The sequence below is a fragment of the Aquarana catesbeiana genome, linkage group LG05 (genome assembly GCF_042186555.1).
Source record: "Aquarana catesbeiana isolate 2022-GZ linkage group LG05, ASM4218655v1, whole genome shotgun sequence".
Taxonomy (NCBI): Eukaryota; Metazoa; Chordata; class Amphibia; order Anura; family Ranidae; genus Aquarana; species Aquarana catesbeiana.
In genome coordinates this window covers 628135997-628158985 of record NC_133328.1, presented here as the reverse complement: position 1 = coordinate 628158985, position 22989 = coordinate 628135997, and the positions used below count along the sequence as shown (strand labels likewise).

The following is a 22989-nucleotide window of genomic DNA, read 5'->3' as shown; positions in this document are numbered from 1 at the left end:
ATCCCTTGTGACAGCATGGACCGTGATGGGTCCTCTTTATTGGGATCTCCTATGGCCTCCAATGTAGCCGATCAGACACAGATAACGTCAGTACCTCTCTATGTTCTGTGCCGCCATCGTCGCTGGCTGCAGCGCTCTGCGATCAGACAGTAGAGACCAAGAAAGGTGGCACCCCCTTCTTCCACCTGCAGAAGCGGTCGAGTGGCTAAATCACTTCTGCTAGAAAGGGAATCGCAGGCTGAAAAATTCCATACCGAGATGATGCTCATAGGACGACCCTGGGCGGGAAGTAGTTAATTGAACAAGCTGAAGTTAGAAGCCGATTGGCTACCATGCACAGCTGCACCCGATTCTGCACTCTCCAGCTTTAGTAAATCAACCCCACTATCTCTCCTTTCTAGTTCTATATTCCACAAAGGTAACCTGGGCAGGAAGAGAAGACCGTTTGAGAGAACAATGCAGAGGGCACCGAATGTCTGGCAGGATTAAGGCCTCATGTACACTGCTGCTGGTAAACGGACGTTCAGAGGCAGTTGGATGCTTTTTCCAAGCTGCCCCTGAACTTATCCAATGTCATCTTATGTGTACATGTACACAGGTTCATTTAATGTCGTTTTTAGGCAGTTGCGTTTATAGGCTTTTCTTTGAAGGCAAAAAAAGGAGTTCCGCGGCATCTCACGTTTAGCCGCGTTTCGTTTACGGGCGTTTCATTTTTGGCTATTTTGAAAAAAAAATAAAAAAAAAGAAAAGAATTTATTCTTTCAAAACAGTTCCAAACGCAAACGGGTCATGTAAACACGGCAAAACGGGCGTTTTAAATGTGGGTTACCATCTATCAAGTTAAATCGTTCAGGAGAGGTGGTTAAAAACGTCCCGTGTACATTAAGCCTAAATGTCCGTTTACCAGCAGCAGAGTACATGAGGCCTAACAGGTTTTTTTTTTTTTTTTTTTTTTTTTTCAAAACACTTTCAATGGTCTATTTAACAGGCCAAAAGGGGGGGGGGGGGGCAATTAAGGGTTTACTTATGTATCAAAAATTAGTCTTTGGGCTGTTGGAATTGGTGGAAAGTGTTTTATTTTGAGTATGTATTTAACATCACAAATTTTATTTGTGATTTTGGTATGTGCCCACAAAAGTTATTAGGTTCAAAATTTAGAACAAAAATCCTCAAAAAAGAAACAGAAGACATGGTCATCATTACTACCTAAAAAGTCCAACCACAGAGCCCTGCTTTGCAGTGTTATTATATAAGCCATCCATGGGAGAAACAATTCATGAAAATTTGCATCCATTCATTGCCTGTGGTCCTGTAGGAAGTTTCTAATGCAGATTCATACAGGTCTCATTGACAGTGCAAGGGTAGTTGGCCCAGTAAATCTAAAACACAAGGCACCTTATGTATACGGTTATATATTAAAAAAAAAAAAAAAAAAAAAAAAAGGAGTAACAATGTCCTTTTGCTTTAAATAGAACATCTAAATCCAGTTTGAAGCAATATTTTTATATCCCCGATCTCTCCCGTGCAACTATCAGCCCTTATTGAAATATTTATGAGATTTAGATCTTAAAACTGGAGAGAGGGAAAAAAAAAAAATAAAATAATGGAGTGCCATGACCAATAATGCTTTTTCATTAGCCTTGGGAGGAGTCAGGTGGAGCCAGCCAGCAATCACTGCAGAACATGGTTACATTTTTTTCCCCAACATTAAGCGAAAGCGCAACTTTTTCTCATCCAGATGAAATGGGCTCTGTGATTTGACACCCCCTAAAGCCCAGTGGGCTGCCTATGATAGTTAACAGGTCTTGTAGGAAACTGGGTTTCACATTGACAGGAAAGGTGTCTGATACAATGACCTTCAAAGAAGAGTTAAAACGGGAGAAGAAAAAAAAATTTAAAAAAAAGAGCAACACACAGAAGCAGAAGGGACAGATACAGGTGAGGATGGAGATCTGCTTTCAAGAAGCCTGCTCTGTACTCAAGTATTTTCTAAAGGGTTTTACTTTGCACCATTACAAAGAAATTTTGCACATCAAAAAAAGCACTCGCGTCTCATAACAGGTTTATCCGGTCTGATAAAGTTCCCTAAATTCGTACAGAAAAATTTACATGAGCCAACTTGTATTGTAGGTTTACTGGTCCTTACCAAAAAATAAAATAAAAACACAAAACAAAAAGAAAAAAAAAAAAAAAAAAAAACATAATTTTGCCTAAGTACATAGAGATATGTTGATAGAAATATGATGCTCTGTGTAAATAAAATAAATAGCATTGTTATCTCACATTAATACTGCTAAAATAGAAATCTTCTGTACATTAGCTTAACCTGATTGTACTGTCTTTCATTGCCACAGACCCGTATTGGTAAGCAAATTTTGGACAAGTTTTGAGTCCAGCCAGCATTAAATTAAAAATATCTTCCTTTCACAGAGGTTTCTGAATGGCACACTGAAAAAAAGAAAAAACAAAAAACAAAACCTAACTTATTAAAAATGAATACTATGATATTTAAAACTTATTCACCTTTGACCTCCACAGCTTTCTCAGAATGGTTACATACATACTTTATATACTAGAATATTTGACACAAATTTTAAGAGGAAAACAAGTTTTTTTTTTATATAATAAAACATCTCAAAATCACTTAAAATATTTAAGGCTTTACAATTTGGAGAAAATGCCTTTTTTCTTCAGATTTCAGGCCATGACATTTCGTCGAACCATTCAAAATGGAACTTCCGACCGAAAAAAAAAATAAATGAAGTGTTTCATAGCGTTTCTTAAAAGCCCTGAGTGAATGTCTGTTCAGATTGTATTTGAAGAGGGTAATTCCGTAAAACGCATATGTATTTTACAAATCTGACTCCAAAAATATTGCAGGTGTGCAGATCATGAGAAAAAAAAAATAAATTAAAAAAAAAAAAAAAAAAAGGGTCTGGACGGAAGGCTGGTAAGTGATCAAGGGAGAGTGGATGGGTCGTGGGTGGTAGATTGCACTTGGATGTCACTGTAGTGCAGGCTACAATACAAATAAGTGCAGCTGGTCTGGCGTGAATCCTCCTTGGTTAGTGCCTATAAGATCTGGGAACCAGCACCAGTTAAGCAAAGTACATTGTACGCAGTGTGTCCTGGTGAACCTGAATTGCCTTAGCAAGTGCTTGGTGGTCTCTCCCGTTGCTCTGACCAGAAGTGTGGCTGCCTTCAGCGCTGCAAAATAAAAGCATATTTTAGTAATTAGCGTAACTATTAAAGATTTATCACATGACACTATAAACTAGGGCTGCAACGATTATTTTCATAAATCGATTAGTTGGCCGATTATTGTTTCGATTAATCGGTTAATAACCTAAAGGGAAAAAAAGTGTGGTGTATAATTTAGTTAATATGTAAAGTTTTAAAAAAAGGCAATTTATTCTTAAATATCTCTATGCAGTGGTAAATATAAAACACCAACTATATGGTTAGGGAGCAAAATCTCTAATCCTCTCTGAGAATAACAGACAGAAGAGATATACTGTATACACTATTAGAGGAGATATATACTGTATATACTATTAGAGGGAGGGTGAATCTGGTAAACACCATCAGACTCAGATCAAATTTTGTTACTTGAAAATAAAATAAAAAAAAAAATAAATAAAAATAAAAAAAGTCATTTTAAAGAGCAAATTTTGTAATCGTTAGTGGGATCAAATCGACGTTCATTTTCAACAGTGACGGGAAAATTTGGAATTAGAAGACTTCTTGGTCAAAGGAATTTTCAGACAGTCTATGTGGTTTTCGTTCAGAAATTACATTCATTTTAAAAACAGAATGTTAAAAACAAGTGAAAATTTCAAACATTCTTTCATTCAGCGAATGTACAAAGATTTTTCGTCTGAATGTTCTCGCCTGATAATTGATCCGTGTGGCCAGCATAAGGCTAAGTTACACCTGTGCAGTTTTCTTTTGATCTGTTTCTGCAGTGCGTTTTGATTTTTGCGCACGTGATTTTGCTGCGATTTGTGTTTTTGCATTTTTTTTTTTGGCCAATTTGTTGTTGGGCAGATTAAAACACACAAATTGCTGCAAAAAAGCATTACATGCTTTTCTGCAGCTTCTCCATTGAAGTATATTGAACCAAAAAAAGCACCGTTTTGCGTTAAAAAAAAAGTCCCCTTTCCAAATACGCAGTGGATGAAAAAGGCGTAGATGTGAACGTGTCCCATAGGAAACCATGTAATTGAACTGTAGAGCATTTCTGCAAAAAGCACCAAAAAACATAGATGTGAACCAGGTCTACCAAGTTTAGTAACATAATGGGGTTAAAAAAACTAAAATTAACCCTTTATAGTACAAAAAAAAAAAAAAAGCAGATAATCACTACTGTAAGGGGTTAATTTTTTACTATAGAACTGTGAAATATTTACAGTAGTGATTATTTGCTCTTTTTGTACTATAAAGGGCTCATTTTAGTTTTTTTAACCCCATTATGTTACTGGCCGATTAATCGAAGATGAAAATAGTAAATCGATTTCATAATGGATTATAGTTGTCGATTAATCGATTAGTTGTTTCAGCCCTACTATAAACTGAAGGGTGTAGTCAGAAGTGGAAATGAATCTGATGAACTTCTAAAGAGGAGAATTGAACTTTGGACTGCTTTCACACTAAGGCGCTTTTACAGGCGCTACAGCGCTAAAAATAGCGCCTTTAAAGAGCCCCTCCTGTCACTCCAGTGTGAAGGAGATGGTAAAAAAAACAAAAAGTCCTACAAGGAGCATTTTTGCAGCGCTGTAGAAGCAGTGTATACACCACTCCTAAAGCGCCCCTGCAGGCGGTTTTAACCCTTTTTCAGCTGCTAGAGGGGGTTAAAAGCGCCTCGCTAGCTGACGAATAGCACAGCTAAAACTACAGTATAGTGCCGCTAAAAATAGCAGCGCTTCACCACCGACGCCCCCAACGCCCCAGTGTGAAAGCAGCCTTAGTGTCATCAATATAGCAGATAGGCTTCTTCTGTTTTTGGTAAACATTAGCTGAACTTGCGGTCCCTTATTTACTGAGCTAACCATCACTGCTCTAGGAAGTCAATAGCTGGGTACCCTGTACAGATCAGACAGCAGCAACTGAGTGCCGTAACAGGGCCATAGTAAACCCATAATAAACTGTAATCAGCTGGGGAAGGAGGGAGGACGACCCAGCAATTAACAATAACATTACATAGAAACGTACCTGTCATGTTCTTTATCCACAAGATGATACCGGGCTCTAAATGCGACTAAGTGTGCGTAGTAGGCAGGGGCGGGTATAGAGACAGATCTAGTGCAGCGGACATAAGTGTGACAGAGCTGGTAAGTGAGGATTTGCAGCTCATCAGAAGAGAACCGGTTGTCATCCCAAAGGACATGGTAATGGGAGGGCCTGCTTGTTCCCTGTAAAGTAAACAAAATGTGAAACAAATTCATTTGCATTATGTACATTGTATAAGCACATATATATAGTGGATATAAAAAGTCTACACACCCCTGATAAAATGTCCAGTTTCTCTGACCTATAAACTGTACAACTCTGTTGAACAACAAACTGAAATCTTTTAGGTGGAGGGAAGTAAAAAACAAAATACTAATACTTTGTTGAAGCGCCTTTTGATTTTATTACAGCACTCAGTATTTTTGGGTATGAGTATCAGTGTGGCACATCTTGACTTGGCAATATTTGCCTACTCTTCTTTCATAAACTCTCCAAATCTATCAGATTGTGAGGGCATTCGGATTCAGAGCTGGGCCATTCCAAAAACTTTAATCTTCTGGTGAAGCTATTCCTTTTTTGATTTGGATGTATGCTTTGGGTCGTTGTCATGCTGAAAGATGAAGTTCCTCTTCATGTCCAGCTTTCTAGCAGAAGCCTGTTTCAGTATTGACTTGTATTTGGAACGGTTCATAATTCCCTCTACCTTGACTAAGGCCCCTGTTCTAGCTGAAAAAAAAAAAAAAACAAGCACCAAAGCATGATGCTGCCACCACCATGCTTCACAGTGGGTATGGTGTTCTTTTGGTGACGTGCAGTGTTGTTTTTGCGCCAAACATATCTTTTGGAATTATGGCAAAAAGTTCAACCTTGGTTTCTTCAGACCATAACACATTTTCCCACATGCTTTTAGGAGACTTCAGATGCATTTATTTTTTCAAAATTTAGCCAAGCTTGGATATTTTTCTTCGTAGGAAAAGGCTTCCGTCTTGCCACTTTAACCCCATAGCCCAGACATATGAAGATTACGGGAGATTATTGTCACATGTAACACACAGCCAGTACTTGTCAGATATTCCTGCAGCTCCTTTAATGTTGCTGTAGGCCTCTTGGGCAGCCTCCCTGACCAGTTTTCTCCTCATCAATTTTGGAGGGACGTCCAGTTCTTGGTAAAATCATTGTTGTGTCATATTTTCTCCACTTGATGAGGTCTTCCCTGTGTTCCATGTTATATCTAATGCCTTGAAAATTCTTTTGTACCCTTCTCCTGATGGATACCTTTTAACAATGAGATCCCTCTGATGCTTTGGAAGCACTCTGCTGACCATGGCTTTCGCTGTAGTATGCGACTAAGAAAACGGCAGGAAAGACCTACTAGAACAGATGAACTTTGGGTTTAATCAGAGGCACTTTAAATGACAGGTATGTACTGACTCTTATTTAGCATCCTTAAGGCCCCTTTCACATGGGCGGATCCGCTCAGCGGAATCCGCTAGCTCAGGAGGGTATCGCTCCGTTGTTCCTAAGCAGGCGGATGACAGGGTCGTCTCTGCTCAGTGTGCATGGACGGACCTGTCAGAGCCCCGCTGTTCTCTATGGGAAGATCGGATGAAAACAGACATGCTGAAACTGAGTCGCTGGATGGCAAACAGATCGCCATCCGTCTGTTTTCAGCGGATCTTGTCGGATCAGATGGCAGGCGGGTAACACATCTCCGCTGACATACGCCTGCCCATAGAAATCAATGGATGGCCCGCTCAGATCTTTGCCGGCCGATCGTGTGAAAGGGGCCCAATTCTGAACACAGCTACATTCCCAGTTATAAGAGGGTGTGCACACTTATGCAAACACTTTATTTTTATTTTTTTTAACATAAAGTTTATTTATCTCAAACAAACAGAATACAAAGCAAGTTACATTAGCTCAAGACAGATAATGTACAATGATCGTCCATACCATATCAAGTCAGTAAGTACACTGCAGATAATATAGTATAACCGCACAATTAATAGCAAGAGTAGAGTTGTAAAACTTCAAATCTAGGTTGCTATAAAAGCCCCCGTGAGGGGGGAGGAAGGGTGGGGGGGTTAGGTTTAGTTATATATTAACCTTGTATGTATCGGGGAGGCCTTGTCCGAGGTCGACTTACTAAAAACAAGGATGATTGGACAGCCCAGAGTGTAAGTTATAGTACTTAGTTGATCTATGGAATAGTCAGATGTTTGGCCTCCACCCAACCCGCCCAGACCCTATCAAACTTCTTCGGGCAGTTCCTTCCCATATATGTTAGTTTATACAGGGGCAGGGCTGCATTGATGAGAGAGAGCCATAGTTTAGTAGGTGATTGAGGCTGATTCCAGTTAAAGAGAATCGCCTTTCTGGCATACATTGCAGTGTAAAAAACAAATAATTATTTCCTTTTAGGGGCCTCTAGGGAGTCACATATGCCCAGCAGGAGGGGGAGAGGGCTGTAGGGGACCCCGATTTTGCCCACCGAGTTAATATCGTCCAGGACTGTCTTCCAAAAAACCACTATCATTGGACATGTCCACACAGTATGATAAAAGTCTGCATCATCTGAGCCACATCTGGGACAGCTAGCTGTTCTATTTGTGTAAATTTTTGCAAGGCGCGATGGGGAGTAATAAGCTATCTATAACTCTATCCCTAGAGGAGATGGTCAGAGTTAGGTATTGCTGCACCCCCTCCTCCCAGTCATCTTCAGTCAGGTCAGGGATGTCACGCTGCCAGGTTGTCAGCAGTTGTGAGATTTTTTTTTTTTTTTTAAAACAAATACCTTAAACAATCACTTTAATTCTAACAGGACAGGAAACCAGCAGACCATATGGTAAAAAACTAAACCCATAATAATTGTCCAGGAGTCAGTCACTGAACACTTTGTACAAATCATTCTACTTCATATGTAAAGCTCATAAGCTCAATGGTTCATGTATGTCCCAACATATTTGCTAATATAGTACATAATGAAAATGTAAACATACCTGAATGCCAGCATGGCTGCACAGGTAAAAGTCAAACTCTGACGGGTGGGTAATTTTTGTGTCCACTGTTGTACCAGCTGGAATATTTCCACTCTTCCCAACCTGGAAATAGAAAAAAGGCAGTGTAATTGACAAGATATGATAAAGTCACGTGTCATGTGACGCATCGGAAGGGTAGTGGGTGACGTCATTTCCTATCCAGAGTGGAAGTCAGCCATATTGGTACTCCTTGTGAGGTTCCATTGAGTCTGATGTTATATACACCCATGAGAGTGGCTTCTTACTACACTTTTAAATTTTTATTAAACATACTGCACTATGGAAGCGCTTCTTGAATTTCTTCTGGGCTGAACACCCTGGGACTATCTGGAGATTAAGTGAATTTATCTCAGCCATGGCCAAGTGGAGCAGGAAGCATTGGAGTTTGATTACCAAAGTGTATACTGACCCTTGGGGTTGTTTGCTGGAGGTAAGTGTGCATGCTGGCCGGTGGAGGATCAGTCACGTTGTGTGTTATATAGAGCACGGGTGTTGGATAAGAACTAACATCCACACGTTTGGACTCTGTATATAAAATGGACACTTAAATATTGTAATTGTTTGAGAAAAGAATTTGCACTACTTTACTTTGTGATGGTTTAGGTATATTACAAAAGTTTATGTTTTAGTGATAACGCACCCTGGAGGGTGTTCATTATCTTTTTTTACTGTAATATATTTATATAATTTTGTGATTTTTTTTATTTTTAGCGGCATTGTTTGGTGAGGTTTTACCTCTGAAAGGTTTTTACCACTCTTGTATTTAATAATGTTGCGCTGATTATTCTTCCAACACTGTTTGTTCATTTAAGCACAGTTTATGATCACAGATTGTTGAACCCCTCAGGGTTACCACCTCTGTAGTGTGCTTATGGTCAGGATCATATTGGTGTCAGAAGCAAGCAGTGCAGCACCAATTCATTTGTTTTTCAAGGTGGGTTCACTTTTGGGGCGTCTGCAGCAGCTTTCTTCCTTTTTCATATTTTGGAGTTGACAGTGTGTGAGTTTTCCCTCTGCTTTAAGATATAAAGGTCCATCTTCCAACTCATCGCTCTATTACAGACACGGCCACAGAAAGGAAAAAAAGTCTACGTTCTTACCCGCTCATTTCGGTCTGTGCAGAAAAGTCGTGTGTGATGTCTTTTTTGTACAACAATGAAGGTAATGCCAGGTTGGTAATCCTTTTCCAACTTGATACAGGCTTCTCTAATTGCCAGAAGCTCATGATGTAATACCTGTTTTAAAAACACAAGGTAAGAGGGAAATCAGATGACAGTGATTTTGTTTTAACCATCTCACTCTCGCTCTTTTTCTATCCAGAAATCTATCCTATATAGACATCCTACCTGCTGGAACTGTCCTTCAGAAACCCCATCCCTGTAGAAAATGATCCTTGTGGGCTTGAAACGCGTTGACTTGTAGAATTGAATAAGCAGTTCTCGGACCATGGCAGCCAAGTCCTGGATGATCTCCTGACGGTGTTGCTGTACTCTTACAGTGGCACAATAGCGGTTGGGGTGTGCATCCATGCTACCTACAACCTAAGCAAGAAAAAAAAAATATGTACGCTTGTTCGATCATTTAACCCTTGCTTATACACTGGATTAAAGTATTTGGCCACCTAAAGCTATATCCATTGTCACTAGGAAACTGAAATCATGCTGCCAATCTGCAACAAGAGAGAGTGATAATCCTAACAGGACAGACATGCACTATATAACCAGGTTTGTGAATAAACATCACACCTGCTATATGACCAAAAGTATATGGCACCCCTACAAATGATTGCGTTTCCAGTAAAAAGGTACTGTTGTCACACATAATTTTCCCATGCAGTGGGACTATGCCCACAGTTCACTGCTTTTTTTTTTTTTACACTAGGGGTGATGAGAGTGAAGATATACTTACCTAATCTGCCGATCCTCCAACTGCAGGACTGATCCCTACCACTCCTGGCCCCCCCTTGCCCGCATGGTAGCGGTATTGTGCATGGACTGTTCATGATATCGTCACGCCCATGGACCGGCTCTGGACGTGAGGACCACGTGAACAGTCCACGGTTGGGCGTGGAGGAGCTCCGTTTTCCGGAGGATTGGGTAGGTAGTTTTTTGCTGTGCACCCCTGGACAAAATGTGCAGGGGGGGGGGGGGGGGGGGGGGGGGGGATAAAAAAATAAAAAAGGGAAGATCCACAACCACTAATGTGCGTTCTTCAATCTGTTTAACACAATGCAAACCTAGTTTCTAGGAGGTTGTGTGGTGGAGTTTGGTGGGAGCCGTTTCTAGTCTTCAATATTCAAAAGATAAGAGAAAAACAAACAAAAAAAAACAAATAAAAACCCTAACCAAGATGGCTGCCTCTGCTTTACATTCAGCAGAAGAACGCCAACTGAATCTTTCTAGCTATGAATACTTTTCATGCAATAAGTGGACAACAAGACAAAAAAATACACGTACATGGACTGGTTTGTGTCTGATGGATAACACAACTACAAATTACAAAACAGATAACATAAAAGTTGCGCGTAAAAAGTTCAATAACTTACTGCTGCAATCGATGGCTTTTTTCCATCCCCTGCAGGTGGATGAGTAACATCTGCTCCAAGGAATATAACAGGCTGCTGAAAGACTGGAGGTCTGAGAATAAGAAAGGCACATTTTTATAGGAGCCACTGAAACGAGGACACTTTTTATGCAACTAAAATTAAAAGGGTAGATCCACTACTAGTTAAGTCACCCTTAAAGTGGCAGTAAACCTCTGTTTTTGTTTTTTCTGGAACCTGCAAGGTAAAGCCATAATGTGCTAGTATGCATCCCATACTAGTACATTATGCAAAACTTACCTTTGAACGAAGCCCTTCTAGCGGCGACCTGTCACTGCTGACAAGGCTTCCATCTTCACCAGTTTTCCTTCCAGCCCTGTTGGCCGGTCCTTCAGAACACATGTGCCGGTGACGTAACCAGCAGCATGTACAGTAAACGTGCACCATTTAGGAGATATTTACAGTACCTATAGTTAAATCTTATTATAGGCACAAATTATGTACGAGAGTTGACTCCCACTTTAATGGACACCAATGCTCGGAGGACCCCAAAGTGAGGCCAAGCACGCTGCACAACAAATATTACAGAAAAGGCAGGTACAGGTATGCGGCTTGTGAGTAATGAAATTGTGCCAAAACAGTAGCCTTAACTTTTTTTTTTTTTTTTTTTTTTTTAATATAAAGGTTTAGAACCGCTCAAGTTTTTATTGCTATAAATAGAATTTCAAAGGTGATGTGCTCGTACCACCACGCAACTCACCCACTCCAGACATAAAAATTACATTTTATTCCATACTGGTAAAAAAGATCTAGTATTAAAAATCCACCACATTTTCTTCAGAGTACATAACTAGAGGCAGGTTATTCTACCTACATGTAACTTGCTGTCTCCATATCACCTTGCTACTGCAGAAATTTCAGAGCACAGTATACTTCAAATAAATATGCAGAACTGGGATAGGCCAGATTTAATGTAGTTACTATAGAAGTTTGTAGAGGATGACATCAGGTTGAGAGATTGACAGAATCTACAGTAACAAGGTGATATGAAGACAGCAAATTACATGCAGACAGCACAATTAGAGTTCTACCACTTCCTCTCTATTCTCTGCAGGAAACACATTAGGGATTTTACCAACTAGATCTTTAACAGCATGGAATAAAATAAGTTTTATGGCCGAGTAGGTAAGATGTGAGGTGGTATTAGAGCATCCCCCTCCACAGTTAAAAGAATTGTAAATGTCCCCAAGGACACAGTAATTACTAATAACCAAGTTTTTAATATCTGTATTGTTTATTGTGAAGGATTTTTTTGCTCTTTGTCCACATCACATAGATGTATTCTATTTTTCCTGATGACCAATGTCATCGGGAGTAAAAATGTGGGAAAATCAAAAAATACTGAGCTCCCATTGTAAGAACAGAGGGGAAATTGACAGCTGTCTAAAAATATCTCCCTCTGTTTGGTAAATTGATTCCCCCCCCCCCCCCCCCCCATCATAACACAGGATGTGAAATATAGTTTTAAAAAACTAAAAACAGCCACCGCTGCTATGATCGGTTCGAATATATAGCAAAAATGTAAAAGGGCACCTGGGCAGGGCAATATACATAGCGATACAAAAGCAAAAGGGCTTTAACCGATTTAAAAAACAAAAATTTGATACAAAATATACTTTAAAGTGGAATGGAAGGGAGGAAAACTCACCTTTCCTGCAACAGTCCTGTCCCCACCAGCATCATCTTCTGTGTACTGGTTTTCAGCCATTTTCAATGGCCAGTGTTGGATAATGGTCACTCCTTTGCATGCGCAGGGACAAGTCATTCCAGCACACAGGGAAATTGTCCAACTGCTGTACACTGAGCTGCGCATATGTAGCTAAAGTTTACATGCTGGGGAATACTTTAAGGCCACTTTAACACTGAGGCGTTTTACAGGCGTTTTTGCGCTAAAAGTAGCGCCTGAAAAGCACCTGTAAACTGCCTCTTCTGCAGTCCCAGTGTGAAAGCCAGAGTGCTTTCACACTGAGAGGGTGCGCTTGCAGGACAGGAAAAAAAAAAAAAAAAAAAAAAGTCCTGCAAGTAGCATCTTTGGGGCAGTTTAGGAGTGGTGAATACAGCGCTCCCAAAACGCCCCTGCCATTGAAATCAATGGGCAGTGATGTCGAAGCGCCTGCAAAGCGCTTGAGCAGCGTCGCTTTGCGGGCACTTTTAACCCTTTTTCGGCTGCTAGCAGGGGTTAAAAGTGCTCCACTAGCGGGCAAAAAGTGTCGCTAAACCTAGTGGTGCTTTACCGCTAACGTGGCCGCCACTTCAGTGTGAAAGTGGCCTAAGTGGGCAGGTTAGTTGGGTGTTTATTGCATGTCTCTTCTGCAATAAAAAGTCTGCCTGCTCACACAATAAGGGCTTGTTCACACTTGCTAAATAACTGACACGCAAGAAACGCTCCTATAGCGCTTGTAAAGCATTAGTATGGACATCAGACAGGCGTCAATAAGCTTTAGAAGGGGGCGTTTTACAAGCGTTAAAGTGTTTCCTAGTGTTTGACGAGCGTTAAAACTGCTCCACAATGGAAAGTGACAGATTTTAACGCGCTGCAACCGCCCCAAAAATGCCTGTAAAGGGTTTGCGGAGCGTTACCTACCATAGACTTGAAAAGGAGGCTTTGAAAAGCTTCAACGCCTCCTGACTCGACATGAAACTTCAATTTTGAAGCGAATCGTCGCTAACGCATCTTGTTTCTGTAATGTGAACAGCACAATGTGCTGTCTATAGAATCTTGTGCATAGGTGTTTGAGGGTCTCCAGGCTGAGAAAAATTACACTGACTTTTTTCTTATTCCACCACTCACATACAGTACATATTCATGATAACTTTGAAACTAAAATTCTGCAACTAAATGCTCCTGTATATAAAATGACAAGTCATAAGGAAGCTGAACATAATTGTTTTCATTGGCGGTATCTTACCTGCCCTGGGGTAACAGAATGTTATTAACGCCTCCTAACTTGACATTAATCTTTAGGCAAAGGTTAGACAGTGTCTGCGGTGTAGTTCTCTGTACATTTTTCATCTGCACACATTGCGTTGCCATACCCAGCACAGTGTCTCCCACACGTTTTACCTCCGCTAAAAATAAAGAAATAAAAAAAGTGAAGATACCAATTCCCATTGAATATTATTAGCTGTTGGTATTAAATATCATCTATCAGGTCAGATACAGAACAGCCAGAAAGAAGTTTAAGTACTGAATATACATACATCGGGGTAGTATAGAACATATGCAGGCTTTATTTCCTGCATTGCAGTGCTACATTGCCATATTACACTGTGTCAATGCAAGTCTGAGTCAAGAAACCCACTGGGGGAAAAAAAAAAAAAATAATATTATATATATATATATATATATATATATATATATATATATATATATATATATATATATATATATATATATATATATATATATAGAAGAAGAGGAAATGCATCTTTGGCACAATGTTTAAGACTTCTTTTCAGTGGTCCCCTGACAGATACACAGTGCTCCATCAACACTGTCCACATTGCATAGTAGCTTTTCTGACACCTCTTCCCTACAGTAAAATGCATTTATTTTGGAAAAACAAAAAAAACTTAAATTATTGAATTAAAAAAAAAAAAATTTATGTATAAATGTGAAAGATGGTACACCGAGTAGATCCCAAACATGTCACGCTTTAAAATTGTGCACACTCGTGGAATGGCGTCAAATTACGGTACTCAAAAATCTCCATAGGCGACGCTTTAAAAATGTCTACAGATTACCAGTTTAGAGGTACAGAGTAGGTCTAGTGCTAGAATTATTGTTCTCGCTCTGGCAATTGCAGCGATACCTCACGTGTGGTTTGAGCACTGTTTACATTTGCAGGCGCGTCTCACGTATGCGTTCAAGCACAGATGGACGCGGCGCTTTAAAAATTTACATTTTTTCTTATTTTTAAACGGTCCTTAAAAAAAAAAAAAAAAAAAAAAAAAAAAAAAATTTTATTGCTGTCAGAAGGAATGTAAACTTCCCTTGTGACAGTAATAGTCAGTGGCAGGTACTCTTAGCATTTAAAAAAAAGATAAACTTGGCGTTTTGAATGCTTTAAAGTGCATTTATTTGTTCAAATTTGGCACCTGTAAGTCTCATGTAAACTGGAAGCGATGTCATGACGATGGGACGGGCGAGCCACGGAAGGCGGCGGTGGTGGTGGTGGTGGTGGGGCGGGGGCTCTTGGGTCTGGGGGGTGGTTGGGGGCTGGGGTAGTTCCTTGGGATAACAGCCGAGAGGCTGCTAGCCACATCAGTTGTTTTCCCAAGACTAAACTAAACGAGACCAAAATGTAAAAAAAATTATAAATGAATACGGTTTTCTTCGTTTGTTATAAATTTTGTTTTCTCTCACCGACGGGCACTGATGAGGCTGCACTGATGGGTATTAAAAGGAGGCACCGATAACTGCCACTGGATAGGCAGCACTGATGAGGGGCTACAGACAATCATTACTGATTGGCATCTGAAGGGCACTGACAGGCATTACTGATGGGGCACAGACTGGCAGCTGATGGGCACCTCTCATAGGGGCTGCGCTGATAATCTGCTGAATTTCAGCGCAGACCCCCGCCCCCCCGACAGGGAGAGCCGCCGATTGGCTCTCCCAGTCAGCACGAACCTTGAAAGACGTTTACCGACACTTCCTGATTCACGCTGTGATCAGCTGTGATTGGTCACAGCTGATCACGGTAAGGAGCCTCCGTCAGAGGCTCCTTACCATGATCGGCATTGTCGTGCATCTGAGTGACACACAGCACCACCAACAGCCCCCGTGCCGGCACGTTATCTTGAAAGATGTCATATGACGTCCAGTAAGGATAACAGAGCCACTTATTAGGGTGACAAACAGTCATATCTGTAGCCCAAGGCTGTAGATTAGAGTTCCTCTTTATAATCAATTTAAGAATAATGTGACTTTTGAATTGCCCGTTTTTCCTAGTTAAAGCAATGGCTGGAAAATAAGCTCATGCCCCGAAAGAAGTCCTCCTCGTGACGAAACTGGTTGGGTAAAGAGCTGTTTGCTGCCATCGCATTTTTCTGCACATTGTCTGGATGTCCTATATGGCAGCCGCCTTTTTGTTCACAACACTGTTTTTATCTGAATTGATGCAAGTGCAATACCTTTTATTAAATGAGCTTTCTGGAATTTAACACTATCTGGCGCCTTTTTCATTTATATGATTGATCTGATCATGGGGTGGATGGAGACTGGTTTGAATATCCAGCCAATGCCCTTTTTGGTCTGAAAACAATTCTCCAGTTTGACCCTTCATAATAAAGGGTCCAGGCTCTCTGGTAAGAGTATGCTGTATATTGCCTGTGGTGACGGTGCACACACGAGGTGGAGGGTTTTTGGATTTACCTGCATTATCACGGATTTGTGATTTCTACAGTTGGACTTTTATGTCACATAAGCCTTTTTTTTTTTTAGCGCATGACCTTTTTTGTATATGCTGTTCTAGTCTACATGAATCTGTCCAAATCTCTAAAGTGGACATGAATCGGGACAATGACAGGCAAATCTTGGAATTGAACATCAAAACATAAGAGTTTAATATGTGGCTCGGCTCACCAACCTGCACCAGTGAAATATCACTTTAGGTGAACAGAACCTTTAACTTGGAAATGCAAGCTTTGTACATAAGACATTGCATGGGATTTCCTATGCCATCATGGCAAAGGCAGACCAAGGCTGAGTGGAGAGGCAAGCATTGACTTACCATACACAGGGGTCTTCCCAGGGAGAATTACGACAATCAGTTGTAGGCCAGTATAGGTGTTCTTCAGATGCCTGAACATGGGCTCCACACTATCTGCTCCTTGGGCGTATTTGCAGAAACATGGCTGCCCCTGAATTGGCATACCGGCATCACGAGAGATCTTACGCAACTGTTCAGTAAAAGTTCTAAACAAAAAAATAAAATATAAGTTTTATGAAAAGTGGTATGCAGAAAAAAAAAAAAAAAAAAAAAACACAGTACACCAAGCAAAATATTGCCAGAAGATGATTCATTGGGAGTCATGCTTTAAAAACTCCACTGGATCGTAAACGGTTTTGACTTTTAAATTTACCCTAAAAAACTTGAGGCTAAATTTTGACTTGTTAAAATTTATAAATTAAAAGTAAAAAAAATAAAAAATAAGCATCTCAGTCCGCAATACTCCCTTTCAATCAAGCACTGTCCCCTGGAGTACATCCTCTTTGCCACAAGATGCCCCCAGTCTCCAGGGTTGAATTACACCCAGAATCACTTGGCTCGTCTCGCACGGTTGTGACATGGGATCCGAATTTTGAGACCCCAAGTCGCACAACACGTCAAATTCAATGTTTCCCTATGAGAGCCATCTTAACTGATGCTACACGAGTCGCTCCAACTTTAGAAAAGGTTCCTGCACTACTTTGGTCTGACTTGGGTGCGTTTTTCAGCCCTTGTACAGGCTCCTAAAGAGCATCCGAGTCAGAAAGAAGTTGCAAGGCAAAGTCACAGGATAAGTCGTATGGATTTGTCATTGTAGCAGTGTGAACTGAGCCTTACTGCGGTAGTAAAAAAACTTAAAAATAAAAAAATAAACCCTGCAAGGCAATGCCTTACCTTAAAACGAAGCCCTCCAGCGGCTTGCTGTCACCGTGGAGAGGGCTTTGAGGGCTTCCATCTTCACCCGGTCTTCCTTCTGGGTTCATAGACTCAGGCCATCTGACTGGCCAAGTCGCGATGACGGCACTTCTGCACATGCACACAGGAGTCAGTGTTTACGGCACAGACCTCTGTAGGGATGGCAAAATATGCAGTTCCATCAGAGCGCATGTGCCGGTGACGTCACTGGCTCCTGCTCTGTGAAATATCTCCTAAAGAGTGCACATTTAGAAGATATTAAATTTCACTTGCAGGCAAGCTTTATCATAAGCTTACCTGTAGGAAAATAAAAATCGCTGACATGACTTTACTACCACTTTGACCTGGACAACTGAGTACATACTGTGAGTACAGTGCATCATTGCCCCATCTCGAGGGGTGTTACCACGAGGACCTCTATTCAGTGTACTGGTGCAGAGAGCAGAGCCGATGTCATAATTAAAGGCAATCACTTTTGAACCAGTGAGGACCACCCAGAACTAGAAAGGTCCCTGCTGCTTCAAATGACCATCCTGGAGACTTTGGAAAAGTTTTTAAACAAAATACTGAGTGTGGGCTAGACTGGAGCTAGGCTCTGATAATCATAAGGCACATAGAAGGAGAACAAAGACTTACTTGAGGTGAAGTTCTGTACATTGCCGTTGAGGAGCAAAGCAAGCAATCGCCCACACTTTAATTTCAATGCCAGTGTGGAACTGTTTGTTCCTCATATCCCAGACACCCTGGACAGGGGTAGCAATGGCCTTATTCTGAAAAGAAATAACAGAAAATCCCGATTTGCGTCGAAAAGACGAACAAGCACAACCAAGCTCCCATTCCCAACCTTGTTTTCCAGGCACAACACTACAAATCCAGCAAATGTGTAAACTTTACAAATACAAAAAAAAAAATTTCATAAGGGCTTCCCCAAGTTAACTGGTTAACGAGTTGTCACCTAACACCAATATAATTAGGCTATCATCTGGATCATTACATGTGTTCATAGGCGGCTTTCACACTGCTGTATTTTGGCACAGCGCAGGTGTACCAGCGGTTTTCATCCAGTTAATCCGCGGTTTCCTGTAGAGGCTTTCAGATAGCATGTTTTTGGTGCATTTTCTGAAAGCGCACCAAAAGATCAATGCTGCATCTTTCAGAAAATTATGTTAAAATGTTAGATCTAATAGAAATTAGACTAGAAACCACGAGTTTACTGTACGAAAACCATGAGTACACCTCCGCTGTGGCTAAAACTGCAGTGCAGCAATGTGAAACCGGCCTTAGTGCAACAGCCAACTACCCAACAGACTCCTTTAAAGCGGGGTTCCACCCAAATTTTGAACAATATCTGTATGTATTCTCTTCCTTGCCTAGATGCTGACATGCCGTTTAAAAAAATTTAAATCGCCGTAATTACCTTTTATTTTTCTATTCTTCTTTGCACTTCCTGGTTCTCCTCCCGTGGAGTAGGCGTGTTTCTAGCCTCTCCCAGACTCCTGGGAGCTAGTCTCAGGCTTCCCAGGATGCCACTGAGCATGTGCGGGAACGAGCGGTGAATGCTGGGAGCACAGCATTCACCACATCCAGGAAATAAATGCTTGTGGGCTTCAAATGCCCACAATGAAGATGGAAACCGCCTGCAGTGAATAATATAAGTTATTCTTTCCGACGAAATCTGACACAGGCGGACATATTACACACAATATGTGAGTATGTAATGCTGAGAAGAAAAGTTTGTGAATGAACTCAAAAAAAAAAAAAAAAAAAAAAAAAAAAACAACAACAACACGATAGATAGGTGGACCCCCGCTTTAACTTAAAATTAGCATATTACACTAATCCCCTTATGTACATGCATAATGGGACTTCTGCACCGCACCGAATGCAGAGTATCTTCCTGAATGCAGACTATGCAGCTTTATTTGAATATTTAAAAGTGCACCAGGTGTTAAATATTGAACCTGTTGGTTAAATAAAGTTATTACAAAAAAAAAAAAAAAAAAATGAACCAGGCCCTCCCATGCAGGAATCAGCGTGGCAAGGACAAGTTGAACAATTCCCACAGCACTTACTGTATGAAATACTAAACTGATCATCTTATCATCACGTGTTTACTGAGCAAGGAGCTAAAACACCAAAATGTGTTACTGAGACATGGCTACTACATTGTCTGAAATTAAAATGTCTAGATCAGACATAGCAAACTGGTGTGTCATCGGCAGCATGTGTTTTTTTACGGAAATGTTTTAGGGCACCCATTTCTATGGGATAAAATGTTGTGCGTTGTCATTTTTGCTAAAAGACCTCATGCACATGGCTGCAATCAGATATGCAACAGATCCGAATGCAGTCCCTAGGTTGCAGTTTGAAGACCACATTTAATGTTGCATGCATGAAAACATTTGTGCAAATGTTTACTTGCATACAGTGTTTACGGCAAATATACACCAATGGCCCTGAATACCAAAGGGCATTAGGCAGTTTCTTCATCTCCATCCTAGGCCGCTAGATAGCAGGCGGCAACTGCATCATCAAGATTTTACATAGATTCACATCTTGCTGCCACACATGACACTATGGTGCTATAATTTTTTTCAGGAAATAAATAAGTGCGGCACTCCGTAGGCAGAATACAACCCTTCAGAAGATTTAGTCCTTTTGATTAACCTTACTTTTCCATCAGACTTAACCATGCCTGGTCTAAACAAATTACTTAACTAAGCAGTTATTTCAAAACAGAACATACGTTAGACTGTGGTTACATGTGTGCTTTATAGCAGTGGGATTGAGAAATTGAAATCTCTAGTGACGGAATTCTCTTTGTATCAATTTTAAATGACTTGGCACACAGGAAGACAAACAGCTGACCTTCCAAAATGGTGCTTTTCTGGGTGACGTTCCCCACTTCAAATCAAACAAGTGCTAGGTCTTTGCAGGGCAAAATTGACAGATTCACCTAACCGCCACCGTTCCCAACTGCATATTCACTATATTTTTGCTCCCCCGCGATCTGTTTAACCGCTTGCCAACCAGCCGCAGTCATACTGTGGCAAAATCGCCATAGCTGTACATCGGCCGCTTTAAGAAGAATAGCAGATGCGCGCACCCATGGCACCGGAGTTGATGCTCGTGGCTGAGATGTCCGCCGGCCACCTCCGATTGTTCCACAGAGAGCCAGAACGGAGATCTGTCAATGTAAACAGATAGATACCCGTTCTGACAGGGGAGGAGGGAGAGTGATCAGGAACAGAGATCTTTCTGTACTCTTTGTCAGTCGTCTCTCCCCGCCCCCCATTAGAAACACCTCCCTAGGGAACACTTAACCCCTTGATTGCCCCCTAGTGTTAACACCTTCCCTGCCAGTGTCATTTACACAGTAGTCAGTGGCTATTTTTAGCTATGATCGCTGTATGTCACTGTTCCCAAAAAAGTGTCCAATCTGTCTGCTGCAAAGTCGCAGTCCCGCTAAAAATCGCTGATCACCGCCATTACTAGTAAAAACAAAACAAAATAAAAATGGCAAATGCTATAAATTTTGCACAAACCATATATACGCTTATAGCGTTTTTTTTTTTTTTACCAAAAATATGTAGCAGAATACATATTGGATATTATAGCAAAAAAAAAAGTTTGCAAAATTGTCAGTCTTTTTGTTTATAGCGCAAAAAACAACAACTGCAGAGGTGATCAAATACCACCAAAAGAAAGCTCTATTTGTGTGTGTGGGGGGGGGGGGGGGAACAACGGCACATGACCATGCAAATGTCAGTTAAAGCGACCCAGTGCTGTATCGCAAAAAAAAAAGGCATGGTCATTAAGGGGGTAAACCATCCAGGTACCCAATCCGACTTGAGAGTGAGTGACTAGCTACCCACACAATAAAGTACTAAGAGTTCAGCTTTGCTCTTGGCAGTTAAGCAAAGTGACAGGGGAGGGAAGGCGAGTAAGATCAGTAAGGGGATGGTAGTAATTTAATGAACCTGCTACTTTGCCCTAAAAACAATCACAACCCTCCAGCAACACATGCACATTTCTCTGTGTTTTGCCTTTTTTAAAAAGCTAGAAAACCGTTACCTTCCCATTTGGTGTAAAAATGCTGCTGCACTGTAATCCCAAGCAGTGCTGCCATCCAGCCAGGGTTTTTTGCTGGACTACGGAACACCCCCAATTATAAGTATGGTATTTTGTAGTCCAGTAGAGATTAAATGTACAGGGCTGACATTGCCTGTGATTTCAGTGCAGAAAAGACCTAGGGTTGTCCTCTCATATTGGAAGATGGGGACATTTTTAAAGTGTTAAAACATAGGAAAAGGCGCATGTACTGCAAAATTAAAACCTTTTTTTTTTGCCAAATGAGCACTGGGCTAATGACTAATATCCTGCAAAATCATGAATTGTAGATTTTCTTGTAATCAATTTGAATAAACTAAGTGTAGCCACAGTTTAATGATGATCCACAAATAAAACCAACTATTAAAAAAAATATATATAATATCAAGCAGACACTCAGCGACAGATTAGCACAAGCATATTAGTTTACTATATGAAGCAAAGCAATGCCAAGACAAGCAGCTCACAGCACAGAATAAAGATCAAGAACCATTGAGATGTCTACCAAGGGAGCATTTGGCTCTTCCCATACCCTGCCTCCGTATAGGATTGAAGGAGGTTGAAGGACTCTTCCGGTTACATCCGTCATGTCGTCTTTTACCATAATACCGAATTCCCGTACAAATGGATCGGTATTAAAACTTGCATTGCGCATCTGTAAAAAAAGGACACAAAATAACATTACTAAAAAAGCAAAAATTGGCATGAAGAGGGAAACCTCCAAGTCAAAGGAAATTTGAAAACTTCAGCTAAGTGTGGCAAAGTTCATTAGGTGAGCGCAAGAAGTTTTGGATGCATTTTTACAGAAACCAGCAAGCACCTTTTGGCACCTGGATTGGTGGACGGCTCTGACACGCTTGTTTTTCAGTGGAACAAAAAATGTAACACATGACCAGTATTTATACATTCCAAAATAGCAAACGTACAAAAAAAAAAAAAAAAAAAAAAAAAAAAAAAAACACAAAAAAATAAAAAAATAAATGTTTGAAAAAAAGATTATTATTCAGGATTTATATAGCGCCAACTGTTTACGCAGCGCTTTACAATATAAAAGGGAGACAATAAAGTTATAATACAATACATTAGGATTAAGAGGGCCCTGCTCAGAAGAGCTTACAATCTAATAGGGTGGGGCAGGTGGTGCAAAAGGTTGTAACTGTGGGGAATGAGCTGATGGAAGTGGTAGGAGATTAGTTGGAGACGTGATAGGCTTTCCTGAAGAGATGCGTTTTCAGGGATTGCCTGAAGGTAGCAAGAGTAGGGGATAGCCGGATAGATGGAGGTAGCGAGTTCCAGAGGATGGGAGAGGCTCTGGAGAAATCCTGGAGACGAGCATGAGAGGAGAAGAGAGAGCTTGAAAGCAGGAGGTCTTGAGAAGAGC

At 40.7% G+C, this 22989-nt stretch overlaps 1 protein-coding gene across 5 annotated transcripts in view; it reads right to left on the bottom strand.

The window, feature by feature from the left end:
* Nucleotides 1-959: 959 nt before the first annotated feature.
* Nucleotides 960-22989, bottom strand: part of AGO2 (argonaute RISC catalytic component 2) — a 93560-nt gene continuing 71530 nt past the window's right edge. For 2 of the 5 annotated variants that reach the window (XM_073632294.1, XM_073632297.1), the window contains 10 exons: nt 22114-22263; nt 18135-18268; nt 16605-16789; nt 13779-13938; nt 10813-10903; nt 9614-9808; nt 9368-9502; nt 8229-8330; nt 5212-5411; nt 960-3207 (listed from right to left, as the gene is read on the bottom strand). In XM_073632294.1, coding sequence (XP_073488395.1) covers nt 3099-3207; nt 5212-5411; nt 8229-8330; nt 9368-9502; nt 9614-9808; nt 10813-10903; nt 13779-13938; nt 16605-16789; nt 18135-18268; nt 22114-22263 — 1461 coding nt within the window. In that variant the 3' untranslated portion in view covers nt 960-3098. The remainder of the gene's footprint in view (nt 3208-5211; nt 5412-8228; nt 8331-9367; nt 9503-9613; nt 9809-10812; nt 10904-13778; nt 13939-16604; nt 16790-18134; nt 18269-22113; nt 22264-22989) is intronic. The other 3 variants (XM_073632298.1, XM_073632296.1, XM_073632299.1) reach the window with 3 other exon arrangements.